The 22,505-nt window shown below is 45.3% G+C and overlaps 1 protein-coding gene across 4 annotated transcripts in view; it reads left to right on the top strand.

Annotated features, from left to right (window-relative positions):
- The first annotated feature begins 7,693 nt into the window (after window positions 1–7,693).
- Window positions 7,694–22,505, top strand: part of Arhgap44 (Rho GTPase activating protein 44) — a 164,329-nt gene continuing 149,517 nt past the window's right edge. For 2 of the 4 annotated variants that reach the window (XM_021212089.1, XM_021212090.1), the window contains exon 1: window positions 7,694–8,065. In XM_021212089.1, coding sequence (XP_021067748.1) covers window positions 8,013–8,065 — 53 coding nt within the window. In that variant the 5' untranslated portion in view covers window positions 7,694–8,012. The remainder of the gene's footprint in view (window positions 8,066–22,505) is intronic. The other 2 variants (XM_021212088.2, XM_029545771.1) reach the window with 1 other exon arrangement.

The following is a 22,505-nucleotide window of genomic DNA, read 5'->3' as shown; positions in this document are numbered from 1 at the left end:
CCTGGAACTCACTTTGTAGACCAGGCTGGCCTCAAACTCAGAAATCCGCCTGCCTCTGCCTCCTGAGTGCTGGGATTAAAGGCGTGTGCCACCATGCCCGGCTTCAGCTTGTCTTCTAATGCATTGTATCCACAGTGTCAAACCCACAATTTCTATCTCTTTGGGGGTTCTTTAGCTCAGAAGCCATGTGTTGTGTATCCAAGATTCTGGTCCTGCTCAATGTGGCTCTTTTTCACAGCAACCCACTCCTGTTATTTAAACCACTGTTCTCTCTGTCTCTATCAAGAGTACACATGAGGATAAAAAGATGTGCTTCTCTGATTTCCCACACAGCTTTCAAGGAGACTATCTCCCCCAGATCTCACTGTTTCTATTTGATGAAGTGAAGAGTCTATAAGAAAAAAACATAGGCATTTATATATGCATGTATAATAAGTAACTCTCTATTTGTATGTACTCACACACACACATATGCACAAGTCTGGGCATTTATATACAAATGGAGTTTTATTTTTAAATGTTAGATTAATGTAAACATGTACATAACAGCATAAAATTGTACATATTCATAGGGTAGTATATAATGCCCAATATATGCAGGCACTATGCAGAACTACAGGCATTTGGGACCGAGAAGACAAGCTTTATATCCAATTTATGATACTTGAATGACTATACACCAACCCCCTCTGCATGTTGGATTCTGTGACAGCTATGGCACAGTCCTCATTCTTTAACGATTCCTTTAAGGATTTAGACAGGAGTTCCGCTGAGGATTAAGACACTTGTTCTTAGGTGTGTAGCTTCTTATGGCCATTAGAGTCATCATCAATCCTCAACACTCCTATAATGAACTAAGTGTTTTTTCTGTATTGAGGTGCGGTTAGTCTAGATTTGGTTGCTGATAGATGCATCAGAGGAGGTCCTTTGTCAGAGAATGTGTGAATCTCAGTTTAATTTACCTCAAATAAAGCAATACAAGGCAATATTGCCAGTCTTGCAAGTCTTCCTGTCTTTTAGAAACAACCTGCACCATGATTGGGCAAGTCCATGAGAGGGACCATTCTCGAATTTCCATGAGGGACACAAAATTGCCCTACTACACTTAGAAACTTTAGAGTTCCTACTACAGAAAACTCAAATGACTAACTTCAATTAATACTTTAATAGCAAGGGTGTGTGTGTGTGAGAGAGAGAGAGAGAGGGGGAAGGGAGAGGGTGAAGGAGAGGGAGAGGGAGGAAAGTTGATTATCATTAATGCATATGAACATTTATATGCATAAACTTAGATCTCATTTATTAACATTTTATTAACAGTTATTATTCTGGTTTTTTGTGGTTTTTGTTGTTTTTTTGTTTGTTTGTTTGTTGTGAGTGATCATGGTTTATGGTTTTGAGATTCTGGGGTTTTCCCCAAACGTTGGAACAGAGTGGGGTCAAAGTCAGCAGCAGGGATGCAGTGCACCGCTAACATCAGGATGAATTTCATTTTATTTCAGTGTCTGGAAACTCTTTGAGTAGCAGTGGGATCTTCTGTTCCTTAAAGCTTTGAGAGGACAGGACTGAAAGTATCTGAAGCATCTCTAGATCAGCGTTCCCTAGAAACCAGCTTGAGGAGCATTGTTCTGTGTCAGTCTGCCCGTTTCTTCCGTTTTCTTGCTCTCTTCATGCTTCCTATTTTTAAAACACCTGGAACAAGCCATATTCCTAGCGAACAGCAAGCTTATTTTTTTAAAACCATGAAACATGACAATGCACTCCTGTAATTTTCAAATTATTTTGTATCTGTGATTAAATCCCTTTTCTCCCTTCTAAAACTGCCTCAATTTTCTTCTCTCTCTCTCTGTCTCTCTCAAAGATGTAATTCACTTTCTCCCATCTATAGAAAAATAGTGGTCCCTGAAATCGGGTTAATAATTAATGCTCTAATTTCTCCTGTGATCTGTATCAGGCCAGCTTTATGGGTGCCCATGCTGGACAAAAAGGTGAGAAACTGCTGTTGGGGCTGTGCCTCGTGGTATTCTGCATTATTGCTGCGGCCATACCCAGAAGTCTGCATCTTCTGGACTCCCCTGGTTCAACAGCAATAGCACAGTTGGCAGCACACACTTCCACAGCTTCCTGGGAGAGTTGAGTGACTTTCACTTCTTCTACTCATGGGAAGAACTTGTCCCATGTTATTCCAAAGTTTGGCACAACTGCAAAACTGGCATTGGAGTTTCCCCAGAGGAATGAAAAGTTGTTTGTTTTTTTTTTTGTTTTTTTTTTCAATAGACAGTGTTGAGGACCCTCTTGGAGTAAGGATATCAGAGCTTACAATGGTAGAGAGCCCACCGAAAAGGTACCTTCTCCCACTGTTAATGAGAAAAACAGGAACCTTGCCATCCTGTTTGGGTATGCTAGCTCCAAAAAAAAAGGGGGGGGGAGATGAAAAGTGCATCCTCTAATGGCCTGCGTGATTCATGTATGACCATGATAAAAATTGTCTATCCTCTGCCTTCCACCATTGTTCAGACCTTTGATGAAGTTCTCAGAATGCTTCTTTCTCTTCAGCTGACAGTGGAAAACGGGCTTGCCAACCCAGATGACGGCAAGGATGGCAAAAGTGTCATGGTCCTTCCAACCATCCTTGAAGAGAAAGCCAAACAGCTTTTCTTAAAGTTGTCATTACCAAAGTGCTCCTGATGAGCAAAAATAACACTGGTACACTGTGTTGGGCTGCAGATGCTCTCTCAGCCCTGGACCCAAAGATGCCAACTGTAAGTGATGTTAGAAATTCGATAGACACACACTGGTGTGACCACAGCTGAGAAGCCTTGGTCAGCAATCTCCTGGCTAGTTAAATGGAAATGACACCAAAATGTTCTCCTGAGTCTTCAGTGGGTGCCTTCAGTGGCATTTCGCCCTTCCTATCTCGCAGCCATCTGCTGGCTGGTTCTCTCTGATGGATATTCTGTGTGTGCGATTCAGGCCTTGTTGGGTCCCTGAATGGCTGTCATCAACAAGTTGACAGATAAAGAAGCTTGCTCTGCTCCACCGTAGAATGACCCTCACTTTTGCAGTTGTCCTAACTGATCTACTTTTCTGTTACCTGTCTTGGCGAGCAATGAGACTTGAAATTGAACTCTCTCTGAAGCATCTAAATATAAAACCCAGGAACCTAGAGTATCACATATATTCTTCAATACTCTGTTATCTTTTTAAAAAAAAATCACTTAAAGTAGATATTTGAAGTGTAGACAGCAAGAAGGGAGTTATTTAAGTGTTTTGTTACAAAAAAAATATGTGATAACTTTCTATTGAATGGGAAAATCAAGGAGGTTTCCTTTGTCTTCCAAGGAAAGAGATGGACCCAGTGGTGTGAGCAAGACAGGGCAGGCACCTCACAATATTCATATCTTAATCTTCTGATGATGTGTGTCCATGAGCACACCATATGAAGAAGGGAGAGGTGACAGAATGTTTTGCCATTGAACAGCCTGGCAGTGGGCTACCACTTTCTGAGGTTTCTTTTCTGGAAGATCAACACATAAAACTCTTTGTTGAAGGGACAGAGTATTTCTTTCCCTTCCCCCTCTTGTTTTCCCTCCTCTTTTCTCCTGCAAACGAACTTCACTTTTAAGCATATTTCCTTTAGGTGCAGAAATTACATTTCAGGCCATCCCACACTTTGGCTGTAGTGCTTTCTGCTCGCTGGTAACCCAGCAGCTCCATATCCAACCCTTTTGGCTTTTGTAGGAACTTTGGAGATGGAACATTTTCGGCCCCTCATGGGATTGGCCTCCCATCACTGCATAGGACTTATGTGCAGAACCTCTGCAGCTGATATACAGCGTGATGGATGCACTTCCTGTCCTTCTGGCAGATAGCTTCACGACTCCTGCTGTCAAGCATGAGTAACAAATCACAGGCTACGTTCCCAGACATACCCTCCAGAGGCTCAGTGGTGAGGCAATACTAAACCTTCAGGTGGTAACACAACCAAGGTGCCCTCTTACTCCAGCTAGATGGCTGTCACTGTGCTCCACAGCACCCACAACTCATTCATGGTGATATTGGGCAGCGGAGGAGGGAGGATATTCTGTGTATATTTCCTTTCTGCAGAAAAATCACCTGACTAATCATGACCTCAATAAATCATAATCGCTACCGTAGGGATAGGTAGCATTTGATTTATTTATTTTGGGGTAATGATAGAATCTCTATGATTGCCATCCACTTCCCCTTTCCCTTTCTTGGTTTCATCTCCTGTATCACCAGCTTCAACACCCCAGCGGCATGTGGGTTCTTTAGACAGCATGAAGTTACAGCCTTCACAAGCCACAGGAAAGCACAAAAGCTTGTGTTCTTAAATTCCAAACTCTCTTCTTTAAGCGGCTCCATTTTGTTACATGTGATTCTGACATCTGCTTTGAAAGATCGAAAGCACAGACTTGACATTATTTTCTCTCTCTCTCTCTCTCTCTCTCTCTCTCTCTCTCTCTCTCTCTCTCTTTTCCTACGTCATTTGCTAGGACAGAATGCAGATGTCTATACATTATGCACTTAATGCATGGACAGGATGACTGAGACACTAAACTCTTTTATTTATTGAAATTTAAACAGCCACACAATTCAAGGGCCACTCTACTGAATAACACAGCTGTGAGCATGACAAAGTATAACGTTGTTTAAAGCCATATAGTGTTCTTAATGGCTCACTGTGACTGGCGTAGGCAAAACCATGCTTATTAGGGTATTATTGGTGGCTTTTCATGTTACTGTGAAGAAATACTCTGACCCAATTAAGGTAATAGAGTTAATATGAGCTCACAATGTGTGGGTACAGGCCACCATGGCAGGCAGTCATAGTAGTAGGACCTGGAGGCATCTGGTCACATTGCATCTGCTATCAGGAGGAAGAGAGAGAGATGAACGATACGCCTCAGCTCACTCTCTCTTTTATATACAGCCCAGAGAACGGTGCTGCACACATTTAAGGTGGCTCTGCTTACCTCTGCCAACCTAAACACTCTCTTACAGGCATGCTCATAGGCTTGTTTCTCTGGTGACTCCAGATCCTGTTAAATTGATAATCACTATTAACCACATAGTCATTTTTTATTGCAGGCAAATGAATGGAACTAAAAAATAAGCATCCTGAGTGAGGTAACTCAGACCCAAAAGAACATGCATGGTGTGCACTCATTGATATATGGATATTAGCCCCCCCAAAAAAGTACAGAATACAGTCCACAGAACTCAAAAAGATCAACAGGCTGAAGGGCCCAAGTGAGGATGCCTCAGTCCTACTTGGGAGGGAGAAGAAAGCAACCACAAGATGGGGGAAGGAGGTAGGGAGGTAGGGATCTGGGAGGGAAAGGAAATGGGGTGGGGGGAGAGGGGAACATAATCTGGTATTGGGTGGGGGAAAAGGACTGAAGCTCTGAGGGCCAGCAGAAAAAATGGAAACAGGCAACCTGGGGAGGTAGGAGTTTGGCAGGACCCTCCAGAATGTACCAGAGACCTCAGAGGTTAGAGATTCTCAGGAGTCAAAGGGAGGGACCTTAGATGAAATGCCCTACATTGGGAAGAGGGAACTTGTAGAGCCCACCTCCAGCAGAAAGACAGGGCATCAAGTGAGGGAGGGGGTTGCCATTCCACAGTCAAAACTCTGACTCATAACTATTCCTGCCTGAAAGAATTGCAAGGATGGAAATGGAGAGGAGCCTGAGGAAAAGAAGGTCTAGTGACAGGCCCAAAGTGGGATCCAGCTTAAGGGGAGGCCCCAAGACCTGACACTATTACTGAGACTATGTTGGGCTCACAAAAAGGAACCTATCATGACTGTCCTTTGAAAGACCCAACAAGCAGCTGAGAGAGTCAGATGCAGATATTTGCATCCAACCAATGGACAGAAGCTGCTGATGCCTGTGGAAGCTGAGGAGGAGGGCAACCCTGTAGGAGGACCAGCAGTCTCAACTGACCTGGACCCCTGAGATCTCTCAGAGGCTGGACCACTATCCAGGCAGCATACACCAGCTGATATGAGGCCCCCAACACATATATAGCAGAGGACTGACACTGGGTCTCAGTTTAGTCAGAGAAGATGTACCTAACCCTCAGGAGACTAGAGGCCCCAGGAAGTTTAGAGGTCTGGTGGGGTAGGGGGTGGGGACATCCTTGTGGAGACAGGGGGGCAGGTAGGAGGTATGGGATATGGAACAGTCGGAGGGTGGACCAGGAGGGGAATAAAATCTGCAGTTTAAAATAAATATAAATAAATAAATAAATGATTTTTAAAATTCAAAATAGAAGTACTTTGTTTATATAAACATGACATTGACATTATAGCCACATACAGTCTGTTACAAGCACAAGATGCCTTCATTGCTAATTGGCCAGAACTCTTGACCTAATAAGCAGAGGCTGAGCTCACAATTAATTAAAGATTTCATGTTCATTCAGCCAAAACATGCCTCAAACCATCATTTGTTCCGCTGGCCAGTGAGATCCTGAGATCCCTATTTAGGGCATCTTTCTACTGTAATCAACACACTGCACAGTATCTCGAGTCATAGATGCTCTTTCTTTCTTTCTTTTTTAAAATTATTTTCATAATAGGAATGATCCTGGATTTCCCATCATGCTACCTTCCATTGTATCTGTCACAGTGGACTACATGGTAGTCTGTATGTAGTTGGATTTGGAAAGCAGCACTCTTCCATTTCCATCTACCAAACAGCAGTGCTTTCTACTCAAGATGGGGAAGCTGGAGATGAGAGAGGCCCAGCAGTTTTCCTAAAATTCCTGGTTAGATATGTGGGATTCTAATGGGAAGACTCACGTTTGTTTGATCCAAAGTCTCTGCTGCCTGACAACTCTGACTTGATATATAATGATGACAGCTAATTGAGATCACATGTGATTTTCTTCCTTTTTATTCTTTATTTTACATTATTTATATTTATTTAGTGTGTGTGTAAGACAACATGCAAGAGTTAATTTTCTCCTACCATGTATGTTCTAGACATTGAACACATGTCATCAGGCTTCTTTACCTGTTGAGCCATTTGCTGTCCCCCTCACCTGCCACCTTCTAAGTCTAATGAGCCACAATTTCTCTCAACCAGCTGGTAGATGCCAATGGGCTGCCCAGCTGATATCCATTCAGGTCTAGTGGCGGAAAGGAGACGGACATAGCTATTCGAATAGAATCTGAATCATACGAGAAAGCTGTTTCAGGTTGTGCTAGTAGACAAGATGTTACTGAATCAATCCTGTGTAAGCTTTTGGTTACCTACTGGGTTTGAAAGAGATTAAGGATGGCGTTTTGGGATGCATGCTACGCCTAGTTCAAAACCCCTTTGTCCCAAGATTAATCCTGTGATTGAACACCAATAAGGTGACCTTATACAATTTAACGAACACATCCCCCTACCATATCTTCCTGTGAATTCAACCCTGATACATCTCGCATTCGCTTGAGATAAAATAGGAGCCAGACGTTTACTCTGTTTGTTGTTGTGTCGTTGGCTTCACCATTCAAGCACGAAAATATTTCCTTTACTAGAAGACTAAAGCCTAAACGTCTTGGCCAAACTGTCTTTTCCCACCTCTGCCCAAAAGCTGTTCCTACAAACTTTGGACAGAGGAAAGGTGGGAGCGGCAAACTACAAGTCCCAGCATGCTCGGCGCATTCCGCACAGGCGCACGGGGACCACCCGGCCAGCTGGCTAGCCAGCCTGCGGAGACTCCCCGGTTCGCTCGCCGGGCTGGGGCTGGGGGCTGCAACCGGGGCTGACCGCCGGGCGCCTAGGGCGGCCCCGGGCGTGGCACAGAGAAGGATGCGGCGGGCGGACTAGGCGGAGGTGCTCTCGGGAGACTGGGTGCGGGCCAGGCGGCTCCCCAGGCTCCGCAGTGCCGCCGCCGTCGCCCAGGAGGCTGGGCGCGGGAGCCATGTAACCCTGCGGCGGGCTCCGGGCAGCTCCGTCCTTCCCCAGCTCCCGGGCTAGCGCGGCAGCGGGGCCACGATGAAGAAGCAGTTTAACCGCATGCGCCAGTTGGCCAACCAGACGGTGGGCAGGTAGGTCACCCGCTGGCCGCCCCGGGCCGACACGCCCGCGGGGCTGCATCTGCCAGGCGCAGGTGATGGAGCTGCCCGGCCCTGGAGCTTGTGCGTCCCTCCTGGGTCCGCGCGGGTCGTTGGTGAGACCTTTCCTCTCCCGACCCCTGCTCGCTTCTCGCCCGCCGGTCTAGGCTTGGGTTTCCCAGCTCAGAGAGTGACGCATCCTTCACCTGCGTCCCCAGCTGCCCCTTCACCTCGCCCTCTCTGCCTTTCCACGGGACTCCTTTTTCTTCTGGTAGCGAATCTTCCTGGAAACAGGTGTTTGCTCTGCTGGAGCCGCTGGCTGCTGAGTCGCTGGCTGCCTCTGGAGGTCCCTTCCTCCCCGCGCCCAGTTCAGGGCTGCTTAGGGTCCTGAGGTAGTGTTGGGCCTGGTCGACACCCTCCTTCCCCTCTGGAGCCGTGTTTGTTTTCACGGGCTGTGACTATGGGATGCTGGATCACTTTCCTGGCTGTTTTTTCCTCAGCGTTTGGGGGTGGGGAAAGGATGGTGAGAAGGGGTAAGGTGCTGGCTGCTGTAGGCTCGGTCTCAAGACTGATTTCAGTGGAGGGAGGGAGGCTGCGAAAGTGGGGTTCAACTCCCTTGGAAGATGAGTGGAGGATCAGAGAGAGGAGGATCAGAGGCTCTCAGCCAGGTAGGGGATGGGGACAGTCTCTCCTCCCTCCCAGTCCAGAACAGCTTGGCTCCAAGAATCTGCAGGACCCAGACTGCTCTCATCTTGGTGAACACGGACTAGATCTGGGCCAGTGTCTCCAGGAGCGGATCTGTGGGGTGCCAAGATCTATTAAGGTTACGTAAGGATTCTTAGTGGGTCCCTTCCAAAGCTAGACATTCTTGAAACACCGGCTTGTTAGATAGAGGGGGATTTTTCATGGAATCTGTGTGCCCAGGGCCGGATTTCTGTGTGGTTGTCAAAGGAATTCAGGTGTGCAGTTTAAAGTAATCAGAAAGGGAAGAACCAAGCCTTGGGTGCAATTCAAGTGCAAGCTCCACGCATAGAGTGCTCTCGGCCAGGTTTGTTGAGAAACCAAATACCTTTCTTGGGTGGGAAGTGGAGCTTGAGCTGGCACCTGGTAGGGTGGGGGTGGGGACTTCCCTAGAGAATAGAGGACATGATGGAAGCATACTGCCCTAGTTACAGTGGGCATCTGAGGGCAGGGGATGTGGTGGCTTCTCCTGCTTTCAGGAACTCCAGATGGTTTCCAAGTAACCTAAGCGTTTCCAAGCGTCTAAACTAGGATGCATTTTCCCTTCCCAAACACATGTGCTTTAACATGAGGGGGAATTTATGAATAGCAGAGTCAGATTAGCCCAGATTTTTGGCACGGTATTGCCACAAATATAGCCTCACGTGGACAGTCTTTGGTATGTTGGTTGCTGAGATAGTGTTTTCCTGGTACTGGGGGTGGAGCTGTTGGTTGTCAAGTTGACCATTCTTTACTGTTTTGGCTTCTGGATCACTCTCTGGGCTCTGGCATACATGATGGCAATAGACATCCCCAGGGGTCAGTAGGCCCCTCACTCTGACCACAGGTTGCTGTTTCTTATGGAAACATAGTCCACGTGGTATCCCAGTGTTCTCTCGGAGTGTTAGATTGGTGCTTGCATCTAAATGTCTCAGGGAAGGCATTCATGCTACTTCATGACACCTGGCTCCTGAGGCATGGGCATAGGACCTATATATTTTCACTGTCATTCATGAGGGAAATGAAAAAAAAAAAGGTAAAAGCAAATAGGGTTTTTTTTTTTCTTCTGTAAAAAGTCGTCTTAGGTATTCAAAGAATATTCTTAGAAGTACAAATATGGGGACTGCACCCTGCTTATACTCCAGAACTGCTGAGCTCTTACGTGGATGACCAACATGTACAACGTGAGGCCTGACTTGTATCAGTTTTGGTGAAGTTAAGAGTGAACTGTTAAAGCAAAAATTAGTTCATGATACTCTACTGCTTCAACACTCCCAGTGCCATCATTTTAGTTAGCAGTCCCAGCATTTCAGTGACCACATCCCTCTGCTCCCCCCCTTGTCTCAGCATGCTCATTTTGTCTTCCTATCTCCCCATCCCTGAACTCCTGTGCTTCGGACCCATGAACCTCAACTCCACTTTAGGGCTTTGTTCTTGCTGACCACCAATTTTTACTACCTGGTTGAGGATGTGGTTTTCCCAAATTGCTTTCTCATCAATCAGCACTTGGCTCTCAGGCTCAGGACACCCCCTCCCCGCCCTCCCCGCCCTCCCCGCCACTCCCCTCATCCTTTTCATTTTTGTCCACTTCTCGACACAGTTTGAAAGCTTGTACCTTTTTTGATTTTTGCCCGTCTGTCTCCAATAGAATGTATTGATCATCCTTGCATGCCAAGGGCATAGAGCAGTGCCTGGTAGACATTTGGTGCTCGGTCAATATTTATTGCCAAGGTTAAAATGGTTTACTTCTGGCCAATGATGGGAATGAAAGGAGGTAGCGTGGGGTTCTTTTTCCTATTGAAAATGTTGAGAGACTCAACCTGTGCATTGGGAAAGGGGCCATGATTTGCTTCTTAGTATCACTAGCAGCTCATAGTGTTAGAAGTCTGGATGGTAGGCGTGATGTCATAAAGTGCTTTGTAGAGTGGCCTTAGTGACCTCTTTCTGGTAGAGAGCTGAGCTTGAGAGCTGCTCTTCTCCATGGCTCCCCACCTAGCTCACTTTCTGTAACTCACAGACTTTGCGATTATTCGAAATGAAAAACTTCTGGGCATTGGCTTATCTTCCAAGAACTGGGCATATCTTAATAGAAATCAGCAACTTAGCATAGCAACTATAGGAAGAGTTGATAAATGCTCTGCTGGTAAGGTGTTAGTCTAGCATGCATGGGGCTCTGGGTTCAATTCTCAGCACCACATGGTGATACATACCTGTAATCCACCTGAAGGTAGCATCAGGAAGGCAACATAGTGAGTTCAAAGTCAACCCGGGCTACACGAGTTCCTGCTTTGGTCATCTTCACATGTTTCTGCCTTGATTTTCCCATATGTGTTTCTTCATTTCTGACCCTACTCTGGAAAGTTCTCCCGGGCCAGCCTGTGTGCCTACTGGTTAGGAACACTGATTATCAAGTGGGACACATATGCGTGGGTGCTTAATGATCTTGCGATTAGCTCTCCACACATTTGTTTTTTGTTTTGTTTTTTGTTTTTGTTTTTGTTTTATTAGCAAAATGGGAACAGTGATAGTTGCCCCATGGAGAAATTAGAATGATGGTGGAGTTACCCCAGAAAAATGGCTAACAGTAACTTCAGGATCTTTGGGCCAGCATTCTAACTCTTTTTGGATAGCATGTTGCGCTCAGTCATTCAGTGTAAAATGATTGGCTGTCTCCTCTGGGCCACACACTGTTCTGATCTGGGAATATTACAGTGCCGGGCAAACTGAAGTTCTGTTCACTGGCGCCTGAATTCTTAAGAGTGTACTGTGCCTTTGATGGTTCATTTGGAGTATGACCTTTAACTTGCCGATCATCTTCCCAGCTTGATTTGTAAGCTTCTTTGGAGGCAGAGACAGTGTGGCATGCAGAGGGTTCTCAGATTCCTGGGCAATTGGATGAAAAGATGTATGCACTGTAAGCAGAGGACTGGAGGAGAGTAGTTCAAAGACACAGGGAGAGCACCTGATGCTGCCTTTTTGATTTTTGTAATGGCAGTGGTACCCGGAGGATCGAGGGGCAGCTGGGCTGTGGACTCGATGGAGGGCTCAGTCTTATGCATGCCGCCATTTGCTTGTTGTTGTTGTTGTTGTTGTTGTTGTTGTTGTTGTTGTTGTTGTTAAATCTTCCTTAGAGTCTAGTGTCTTCTGGGGTTCTACTCATCCTGAGAGACTGTTCTTCTTGGAAGTGATATCTAGTTTGTCTTAAGCTGAGTGGAAACTTTAGCACCCAAGAGACCCACAGGGCGAGAGAGAGGATGCAAGAACCGAAGTCAGTCCCTGTTGAGGACTTGGTTTTCAGTCTGTAAGTGGGGAGCACAGTAAGCCACCATCTTAGAGGGCTGGGATGAGGTTGGAGGGAGCCTGGCCTGGTGAAGGGCTCACTAGATGGACCACGAAGGTTCTGATCATTTTTCTTGAAAGTTTTACCCAGTCTTTGGGAGACATTAGCCTTCTATGTACAGGGTCTTGGAAATGGGTTCCAATGGTAACTAACTAACTGCTAGCACTGCCAGGGGGTCTGCTCTTTTAGGAAAGCGGGTAGAGAGTTCAAGAGGAAACAAGTAGCAACCGGCTTCTAGATGGTAACATTGTAGGTGGGAGCAAGGCTGTTTGGGTTGCGCTGGGTTGTGTGGGTTTAGAGGTGCTAAGTTGGGGGGTGGAAGGAATGAATTTTGCCTCCAGAGCTCTGCTTTCCATTCCTCGACTGCTAGTGTGCAAGACAGAGCTGAGAGGGCTTGGTTTCTCCCGCAGCCTTGCCAAGCCTCACTGCCGCAGCGCAGCCTGCACAGTTGAACTGCAGGCAATCCAGGCATCGGCCAGTGGTCCCCAGCTGGGCATGAGGCTGCACAGCCTCTAGGAGCTTTGGCGTGGCCGGCATTTCTGCTCCAGCGGAAGCCACCGAGGACCCTTTACCTGAAGCGACTGCTTGTCCTTCAGTAAGTCTCTGAAAGCCATCAGGCAATCGATAGGACCAGAGGGGAAAGTCAGAACAAGTCTAGATTAGTCATCAGCTGCTTTTGCAAAAAAGCTGGCTGTGATTTGGACCTCTCAGACCAATGCAGGCTCCTGCAACCTCTTTCTATGAGTGCAGCAGGCTTCTCCAGACCAGACCCTCCTCTCAAGTTCGTCAGTAGAGAGAGTCCTAGGAGCCCAGGCAGGACCTCTTGCTGAGGTGTGGCTTTTGTGCTAGCAGACCACACTGATCGACTCATGACAGACTGGCAGAGGGACAGAGAAGGAAGGGCCTTTGCCCGTGGCTCTCCATGCCCCTGACTCTACAGGCCTGGCCCATCTCCCCTCAGATGGCCTGGTCTCTGCAGTCAGCAAGAGGCAGCCTCACTTTCTTGGAGAGTTCTCTCAGCCTAGACCTGCAAGTCATTGTGAGGGAGCCTTTTTTTTTTTTTTTTTTTTTTTTTTTCTTGAGCAGCAATTAATCATCTCCCCTCCCATTTTTCTCTACTAGAGGAATTCATCAACGCTGATTGGTAATTTTTTAATAATGGATGATAAGAAGCATTGTTTTCTTGTGGCTGTTTAAAAAAGTAAATTAGTAGCCATGCGACTAAAACAGTCATTTGTGGTTATTTGTTTTCCGAGGATCTGCAATCATCCCTTTTATGAGTAGTCAAGAGCAGATCATTTCCAATGCTATCTCTGCAGTGACGGGGAATAGTGAGGTTGCACTTTGGCTCAGTGCTGAGGCTCTCTGAGCTCAGAGAGCAGGTTCAGGGGAGACAGAGAGGATCCATCACTCCTCCATCCAGGGACCTCTGGCCCTTGCTGAGTTGGAGAGGCTGTGATGTCTAGCACATTGAAACTCTCCTTTCTGTCCAGGAAGCAGATGTAACTTTCATTTTCTAACTTCAGAGATAATTTTTAGAATCAATGTTCATTTTCCCCACAGGTTTCAATTTATTTTTAACCATTATTTTTAGTTGCGTAAGTAATATTTATCATAGACAAACGATAACCTTATGGATGATCAGAAAAAAGGGGGGGGGATGCTTGGTGATTTCTCTACCTAGCGCCACAGTTAATACTTAGTTAATACTTATTTAGCAGGCATCTCTCCAGTCTCTTACTGAGGTAATATCTTGGTTGTGTGAGCCTCCTGGAGTGTGCTTAAACAAGATTGCTCTGCAGCCATCGGTGACACCATTGTTTTTGAGTCCATCGTTGACCCGGACATCATCATTGACATGTGAGAATAGTGACCATATTATATATTCTCTTGTAACCTTCTTAATCAATTGCCTTCATCTTATATCTTGAATATGACTATGCATACCAGCAAATACTTGTGTGCACATAATCAATAACATAATGTTTAGGGTATGCAATAATCCACCATAGCTAACTGGTTTTCTTGTACCTTTGTTTTTTAGCTGGTTTGAACTTCTTTTTTCCTGGATATTTACTGTTCTTTCCACATTGCCTGCATTTGTGTTTTTTCCCTCATTTTTGAGGTCTATGTTCATAACTTTGCTTGATTTTTAGGTAATTTCTAATATCTAAATATGTAGATGCTTAGTTGCCTGCTATACACATTTCACTGTGGGTTCCTGATTTCTTTTTGGTTTAGTTGTTGTTGTTTTTGTTGTTTTCCCATGAGGAAATCTGGTATGTGTAGTTTGGGATTTGGGTTTATGCGTATGTTCAGAGCCATTCCTCAGACCCAGGTTATAGAAACATTCAGACACCTTCAGCAGTGTCTGGGGTGCCCTGATTTTTAAGCCAGTCTGGAATCCATCAGCCAGCCATTCTGGTGTATGGCGTGTGTGAGAAGTCCTGTTTCAGTTTTCTGATCCTTCTTGTTTTTAAGTTACTTACCCTGTTAAAAATCGACAGTGTCGTTCATACGTACTGTATTTGAAGTACCATTATCAGGTAGTAAAAGGTCCCTTATGTGCTTGAGGATTTCTGACTTGCTTCCTTGGCCTGCCTTTATCAGTTCCAGCAGGAAGCTGGGGGGAGGGGGTTCAGCTGTGAGCAAAGGCAGCTTCATTCTCATCCTGAGGCCTCAGTGTTACGAGGACAGTGAAGCCAGACTGGACCCTGCACCCCAGGTTCTGTTAGGGTTCTTCAGTGGCCCAGACACCAGAACTCTGAGCCTTTGCCCGGGAGATCTTCCTGTCTAACCTACATATCAGTCTTGTGGAAGAGAGGTGTTCTGCATTTTTTGACATGTGGGTATAGAGATGGAGGCGGTGCCGTCTTTGCAACATTTGGTGTCACGAGAATACTTCTCAGGGGAGCGGCATCTGCTTATTTAAGCCTATCTGTGATTTTCTCCTGCAGTTAACATCTAGGTCCTCCTTGATCACAGTTTCCTTGTTACATGTTTTGGACTTGTTGCCATAGCGTTGGGGATTAGAATAATTTGTTTGGCTTTTTTACTCTTGTTTAGCCACTGCTTGTCGGTGACTTAAAATGCGGGGTACAGGATTCTCCAGCAGATCATTATATCATCTGCAAATAATAATTTTGTGTCCTTTCCCATCCTGGTTTGTACTTACTTCATTTTCTTGTCTAATTACATTGTCAAGCACTCAAAGAAAAGCACTATAATATTGTGGTAATACGTAGATGCCTATGATATTGACTTTAATATAAAAGCATGGTGGCTATCGTGAGAGTTTGTTTGTTTTACATACATTTATTTGTTTGTGTATGTGTGCACATGTGTATGTAGAAGTCAGAACACGACTTGCGGGAATCAGTTCTCCCCTTCCAGCATGTGGATTTTAGGCATCAAACTCAGGTGGTCAGGCTTGGTGGCAAGGGCCATAACCCGCTGAGCCATCTCACCAACCCTTGAGAAAGTTAAAAATATCATATTGCATTATCTTATTTTGAGATTTTTTTTTATATTGAAGTTAAACTTTACTTGTTATCATCAAATTAAATCAATGAGAGACTCCCATCCTGTGTGTGTGTGTGTGTGTGTGTGTGTGTGTGTGTGTGTGTTGTGTGACATGCCCAATCTTCAGTAGAGTCTCCAATATTGAACTCTCCTTTTCCATGTTCTACTTGACAGTGGGCTGTTGAATATTTCTATAGACTTAAGTTGAACTTATTGTTTGTATGATTTGGCAACCTTGCTACATCCCTCCCATTTTGTAATAGTGTAAAAACGAAGAGTCTGGCTTCTCTTTGGTATGGAGTAGTAAAACTAGAGAACAGTTTTCCAAGCACAACCTTCTGATATGATGATTCTTTGACAGATTTCCACGTCTTTTCGTGGCCATGGGACCAGTTGTGTTTTCCAATCACTTTGAGTAACGTATTTTTTTTTTTTAAAAAAGATTCATTTTTGATGTTCAAAACAAGTTATTAGACTCTGCATGTGAATTGGACTTCCAGTGGCATCCAATTTTTCCCCTTGAGCAGCTTTGCCCTAATGTGAATCTCTTGCAATTTCCTTGGCTTTGATTTGTCCTGCTCTGAGTGTTCAAGCTTGCATGTTGTATGTAAGGATAGGTCAGATTCTGCTATGGGAACTCTCAAGTGACAAATGTCACGGTCCTTCATTTAGGGCTCATGACAAATGAGCTGATATGGAGAGGAGTGTCGTCAAGGTTCGTGCTCCTCTGTGAAGGGTCTGGGGAATCTCATGTGACACCCCCCTCCACTCTTTCTCTAGTACTGCTGAAGGTGAAGAGAGAATAGCAAAATGGCATTTCTTGGTATTCTGGCTCTTCGATTTTTCACTTAGAATCCACAGAGGTTGCTCTGCTAACTGGCTGGAACTAGTCACAGAGTTCCCCTGGATGTGGCTGAACCAGGCTCCCTCCCCTCAGCTGAATCACCAGGGATTTCGTCCCTTCTCCGCATCTCTCTCCCTGTCTTGCCCTGTCTCCCTGGTACATATCTGAGAAGACTGAAGAATATCACACACATGCCTTTCTTTAAGAGTCTCCATATGTAGCAGAGGATGGCCTAGTCGGTCATCAATGGGAGGAGAGGCCCTTGGTATTTTGAAGATCATATGTCCCAGTACAGGAGAATGCCAGGGCCAGGAAATAGGAGTGGGTGGGTTGGGGAGCAGGGTGGGGGGAGGGTATAGGGGGCTTTGGGGATAGCATTTGAAATGTAAATGAAGAAAATATCTAATAAAAAAAAGAGAGCGAGAGAGTCTCCTTGCCCTCCACCAGAGCTGGTCAGCGCCACCCCAGGGGCCAACGTCAGGGAAACAATCTTTCTTTTGCTGCTTCTCATGGCCTCTGTGGTGTAGTTACAGGAATTTACTACTGTGGCCATCTTCAAAATTAGCTTTAACAAATATATTTTTTAAATGCCCTTCCTACAGTAGGGAAGATTAAGGATGAAGGAAACAGAAAGTCTCTTCATGCCACAGTGACATGACACACTATAGGATTATTGCTAGGGTTAAATAAGATAGGAAATATAATATCCTTAGGCTAATTCCTGATCATGGTAAGCACTTCATAAATTGTAGTTATTACAGGATCCCTTGCTGTGCTGAGAATCTCTCTGACACAGAGAATGATACATGGTCTTTTTTACCTGTGTTCCCTGAGAACTTGAGACTTACAACTTGAAATTGATGGGCATTTGTCTCCTGCTCTAATCAAGCCCAGTTTCTCCATGTTTAGCCAAGAACTTGATTTGTGGTATCGGTAATGGCGGGTTTCTCCCAGTTGATACCTGTGCTAATCGTCAAACTGTGCCAGATCTCAGCAGCTTCTGGCCGTGACCTGCGGAGTGAGGGCAGCCCTTTCCACCCCAGGCCATCCTGGATTCCACCATTTGTCTCTGAGGTGGAAGAACAGGACACAAGACTGTGGTGAGTCACACACTCTGGCTTCCAGTGTTTCTTTTGGAAGTGACATGTGCCATTTCTACCATTTCATTGCCAAAGCAAGTCACTTGGCCACACCTCATTCCATATATAGCCCTGAAAGCCAGTCTTGCCACAGGCCTGGATTGAGAGGCAAGCCTGCAGCCTGCAGCCTGCAATGCAGCCTGCAGTACCTGTTGCAGGAGCTTGGTCGAGATGCTTTCTGAAGATTGTCTTCATTGTGGCTTCCAAATGAATCAAGTGCTGTTTATAGATTCACTTCGAAGATGGGGGAAATGGAGGTGAGAAAGAGCAGGGCCAGACTTGATACCTCCTTAGTAGAGCAAACCTAGACTGAGGTTTCTTGCTCTCTCCCTGGTACCATTTCTTTGCAGCCACAATGTCCCAAGTCCCTATAGGAGGTGGTTTTTAGAAATGCTAATTAACTGCTCCTGACTTAAATAAAAATAAAACTGTCCCATCCCCTTTAAGATAATGGAGCATCTTGCATGTAGCCTTAACCACAAAGAGCATAAATGAAATTTTTGTCAATAGAATATTCTTCCCTGTGTTTTCTTTCTGCAGCTTCAGCAGAAAGGGGGGGGGGGGAAAGGTGCCCTTTGAAGGTTCTTTGCCTTCTGTTGGGAAGGCAGTCTGAGTATTTGCAAAAGCCTTGGGGCTCCTTCTTTCCCAGCACAGGAACCAAGCAGCAATATAGCAACTGTGCAAAAGGATCAAGTCAAGTAGACCAGCCTCTGGCCTCACAGTGGTCCTCACTGTCGCTCCTGACCCCAGTCATCAGTGTGTATGTTCCCACTGTCTGTTAAGAGTACCCCAGATTTGCACATTTACTTGACAGACCTCCATTCCGCCCTTGCCCCACTTTCTACACCAGGGTAGGGCGGTGCAGCCTGGTGGCTGCTGCTTGCCTAGCCTGTGAGGGAAGACGGGGAGCACCCAGGTTCCCCCCCACTGTGCTTTAATGACTGCAGCAGGGAAACAGAATGTCTGACATTAACAGAGTCAGGAAGTAAGTTCTGCATTGACATAGTTGCAACTCTTTTTGTACTTTCCTGACTTGGGATGATTTGAGAATGCCGAGAAGCCCGCAGGATGAGGACACAGGATCTAGAAGTGCGCGAAGGGATGACAGGCCAACAATAAAGCAAACCTCACAGTAACAACCGGAAGGGAGTCCAGAGAGAGGGGAACAGAAGCCTGCAGGATGAGGAGTGATTTCTGCTGCTTGTACAACATTTGCAGGAATCCTGATTCTTTCAAATAAACACTCATTTCACTAAAACAGCAAACAGGACTCAACAGGGGCAACCGAAGTCATTGTTGCTTATAATAATATTGTATCTTTTGGGGCTTTTTCGGATCTGAATACATATTTGCAGTTCTTTGGAGCCCTGGTTTCAAGCATGGGAAACTGTTCATCTTTAGTACTCCAGACCCAATGGCAGATCTCATTTTGTAAACTACTGGGAAGTGATATGACCTGGACTCTTAGATCAATTAATTGGGGGATTTTTAGGGTTTGTTGATTAATTTTATTTTTTTCTTTTCCTATCTTTCTAAATCTATCTAAAGAACTTGCCACATTTATGTATCATATTGAGGGCCATGCTTATGCCTAGCACATGTGTAGAGGTCAGAGGACAGCTTCTCTATCATGTGGTTCGTAGGGGTGGAGCACAGGCAGTCAGGTGAGGCAGCTAGTGTCTTTGCCTCCCAGAGTCATCTTGCTGACCTGCTTCTCTTTATAAAAAACAAAGCCACATAGTTATGCATGTTTAGGAGGGACACTGATACGGAGTATATAATGTTTAAATCAGGACAGTTAGCAATTTCACTTCAAGTACCCATACCTTTTAATCTGATATAAAATAATCATAATTTCAGGGTCCCATGTGATGCTTTGAAACACGTGGTCTGGATAAGAAGACCAACCTCTCCCCAGGTTGATCACGATCATGACTTTGTGCTGGACTACTTCAGAACTCTGTTGCTTCGCCGAAGAAGTGCACATCCCAATATTATCTGTCTGTACTACTGTGGAAAATGTCAGAGGAATTCGTTCTTGTGCTCCGTTACTGCCAGGATTTTTAGTTTTTAATTGTGTGCAGATTGTGTGTGTGTGTGTGTGTGTGTGTGTGTGTGTGTGCATGCCCCAGTTACCTCTAGTTTTACAGACAACATTTTGGAGTCTGGTCTGTACTCCAGACTCCCCTTGGGCGGCCAGGCCTTTCTGGTTATAGCAGCAGACTCTGGTCTGTTTGGGGATGGGTGGGGCTGCTCTCCAAATCAAAGGAAAAGTTGAACAGTACATCCTGCAAATAGCTACTGAGAGGTCACAAGAGCGACAGAAGAGTCTGAGGGGCTTTCCATTTTGTGCTGTCACTTGGCCACTCAGAAGCTGCACAGATCAGAGTCTAATTGGTCAAGCTTGGGTCACCTCGTTGGAAAGAATGAGCCATAGAGCAAGGCCAGATGCCCACTGAGTTCTACAGTTGGTGGCGTCAGACCCAACCTGCTTCACCAGCTTGCCAGGATTTCTTGGCCCTTAAGGAAGTTAGTTTTCACCTTTACATTTCTGGCTAATTTCTGTGAATGTCTCCCTGAAGCAATTTTTCTTCCTTTTGAGATAAGATCTTGTGTGTAGCCCAGGCTAGACTTGAACTGGAGACGCTCTTGCTTCAGCCTGTGAGATGCAGGAACTGCACTGGTATGCCACCTCACTCAGCTTCTCTGCACCTTTTCATTTTTGTGTCTTAATTATAGTCCATATCTGTACCCTGGATGATTGCAGTGACCCCTGACCTAATCTTGCCTTGAGGTGATTCTTCCTGACTTTACACCATACCCTTGAATACATATGTGGAGGAATATAACTTTTCTTCTGTATTAAGTTTTCCTTGGGAGTTTTCCTAGGACTGTAGAAAATTCTGTGTACCACTCATTTATCTTAGAAATTGCCCTGGTTAGTTTTGTTCTTTTTTTCCTTGATACAAGCTAGGGTCATTGGGGAAGTGAGCACCTCAAATGAACTACTTCCCCTCACCCCCATAAGATCGTCCAGTAGGCAAATCTTTGGGGCATTTTCCTGACTCGTGATTGATGTGGGCTTGTGTAGGAAAGCAGACTGAGCAAGCTATAGAGAATAAGCCAGCAAGCAGCATCCCTCCAGGACCTCTGCTTCAGCTCTTGCCCCAGCTTCCCTCATGATGGAGGTTGGCCGGAGAGCTGTCAGCTGAAATAAATTCTTTCCTCTTCAGTTTGCTTTTGGCCCAGCAATAGAAAACAACCCAAAATATAGGCCAAACTTGTAGTTTGACTGAAGATTCTAATAGGTTTTACAGTCATAGAAGCCCGGGTGTGTGGATTTCTAGGAATGCTTTTGGTTAGCGTAATGGCCACCAGCATTACCCAGTTGAAAAACAAAAAACCAAAAACTTTACTTTCTTTTATAAAAATTTATTTTAATTGATTGAAAACCACATCATTCATTAGGAACCCTGTGAAGTCTCAGCCCACTGCATACTTGCATAATGTACAAATAGCTATAAAGGAATGTCATTTCGGATGACCGGACATCCGGAGGTGGGCCAGGTGTTCAGGTACATTATGAGCTGGGACTCCTGTCGTCTTCCTGTTTTCTTTGCTTTGTCTTTATTGGTATCTTGGCCTTCTTGGGCATGTTCCATGGTAAAAATACAGTTGTTGTGTGCTGTGAGGAAGAATGTCGTGACATTTGCAGCAAAGGAGATGACACTGGAAGTAATCCTGTCCATGAGCACTGAGCCCTATGGTTCCTCCAGGGGCCAGAGGCTGTATGTGGAGATAAGGGCTTATGAGTCTGGGTCCTGATAATGTGACTTATCATGTTTTGCCAGACTCAGAAACACAAACATCCTGCTTTCTCTCATATGAAGGATCTGTGTTTACATAGCTATATGATATATACATATAAATTTAAGCCACAGAAGTGAATAGATAGGGTATTGGGAGGAAGATGTCAAGATGAGTGGGGAAGGGGGTACCAAGAGAGGGTGGTAGAATATGCATGACATGAAGTCACTGGGGGGGACTTGGATGGGAGGGGTAAGGGGAAGGCACTGTGTGTGGGTAAATATAAAAAAAAAAAAGATGATATAAATGTGTGAAAATGCTATAATGTTTGCTCAGCAAACTAATAAAAACTAAGGTTGCTCGCAAAACAAAGGTGATTTACTTCCATATTCATAGTTCACAGAGACAGAAAGAAACATTCCAGAAGGTCTTGCTCATGAGCCCTTTCATCTAGACTAAGCCAGTGCATTTCACATAGTTACGCTTGACCTTTAACATGTACAGGAGGGTGGGACTATGGTAGATTGGTGAGGCTCCAGCCCATGTCCCTGATCTACTTCTGACTGTCAGGGATGGAAGGCACGGATCCATTGGGACCTTTTCCGAATCTGGAGAGAAGTGGTGCCCCCTGAGTCCAGAGACTGCAATAGTAGGATGAGTGCTTTATTGGAGTCAGAGCTCATTAGGAAGGAAGACCAGGAGCAGGGGTGGTGTCTCCATCAGGAAGGTGCCTGCTCTGTGAGCACAAGGACCTGAGTTTGGCTCCTGGGAAGCCATGGTAAAAACAACAACCAAGCAATCAAGCAACCAACCAAAACAAGCAGAACACAAGGTGATAGCGTGCTCTCGTAACGGAAGCACGGAATGCGGTAGGATGGAGCTCAGCGAGAGGCTCTGCCTCTAAAGATAACTGTGGGGAACTCCAGACACTGAATTAGAGCATCCACAGGCATGTGTGTGTGCACTCCCATACTAACAAGTGTATGCCAATCACCTGTACACACCACACACACACACACACACACACACACAGAGAGAGAGAGAGAGAGAGAGAGAGAGAGA

This window comes from Mus pahari, chromosome 14 (assembly GCF_900095145.1).
Source record: "Mus pahari chromosome 14, PAHARI_EIJ_v1.1, whole genome shotgun sequence".
Taxonomy (NCBI): Eukaryota; Metazoa; Chordata; class Mammalia; order Rodentia; family Muridae; genus Mus; species Mus pahari.
The sequence above is the reverse complement of the archived record's forward strand: the minus strand, read 5'-3'. Positions and strand labels throughout refer to the sequence as shown.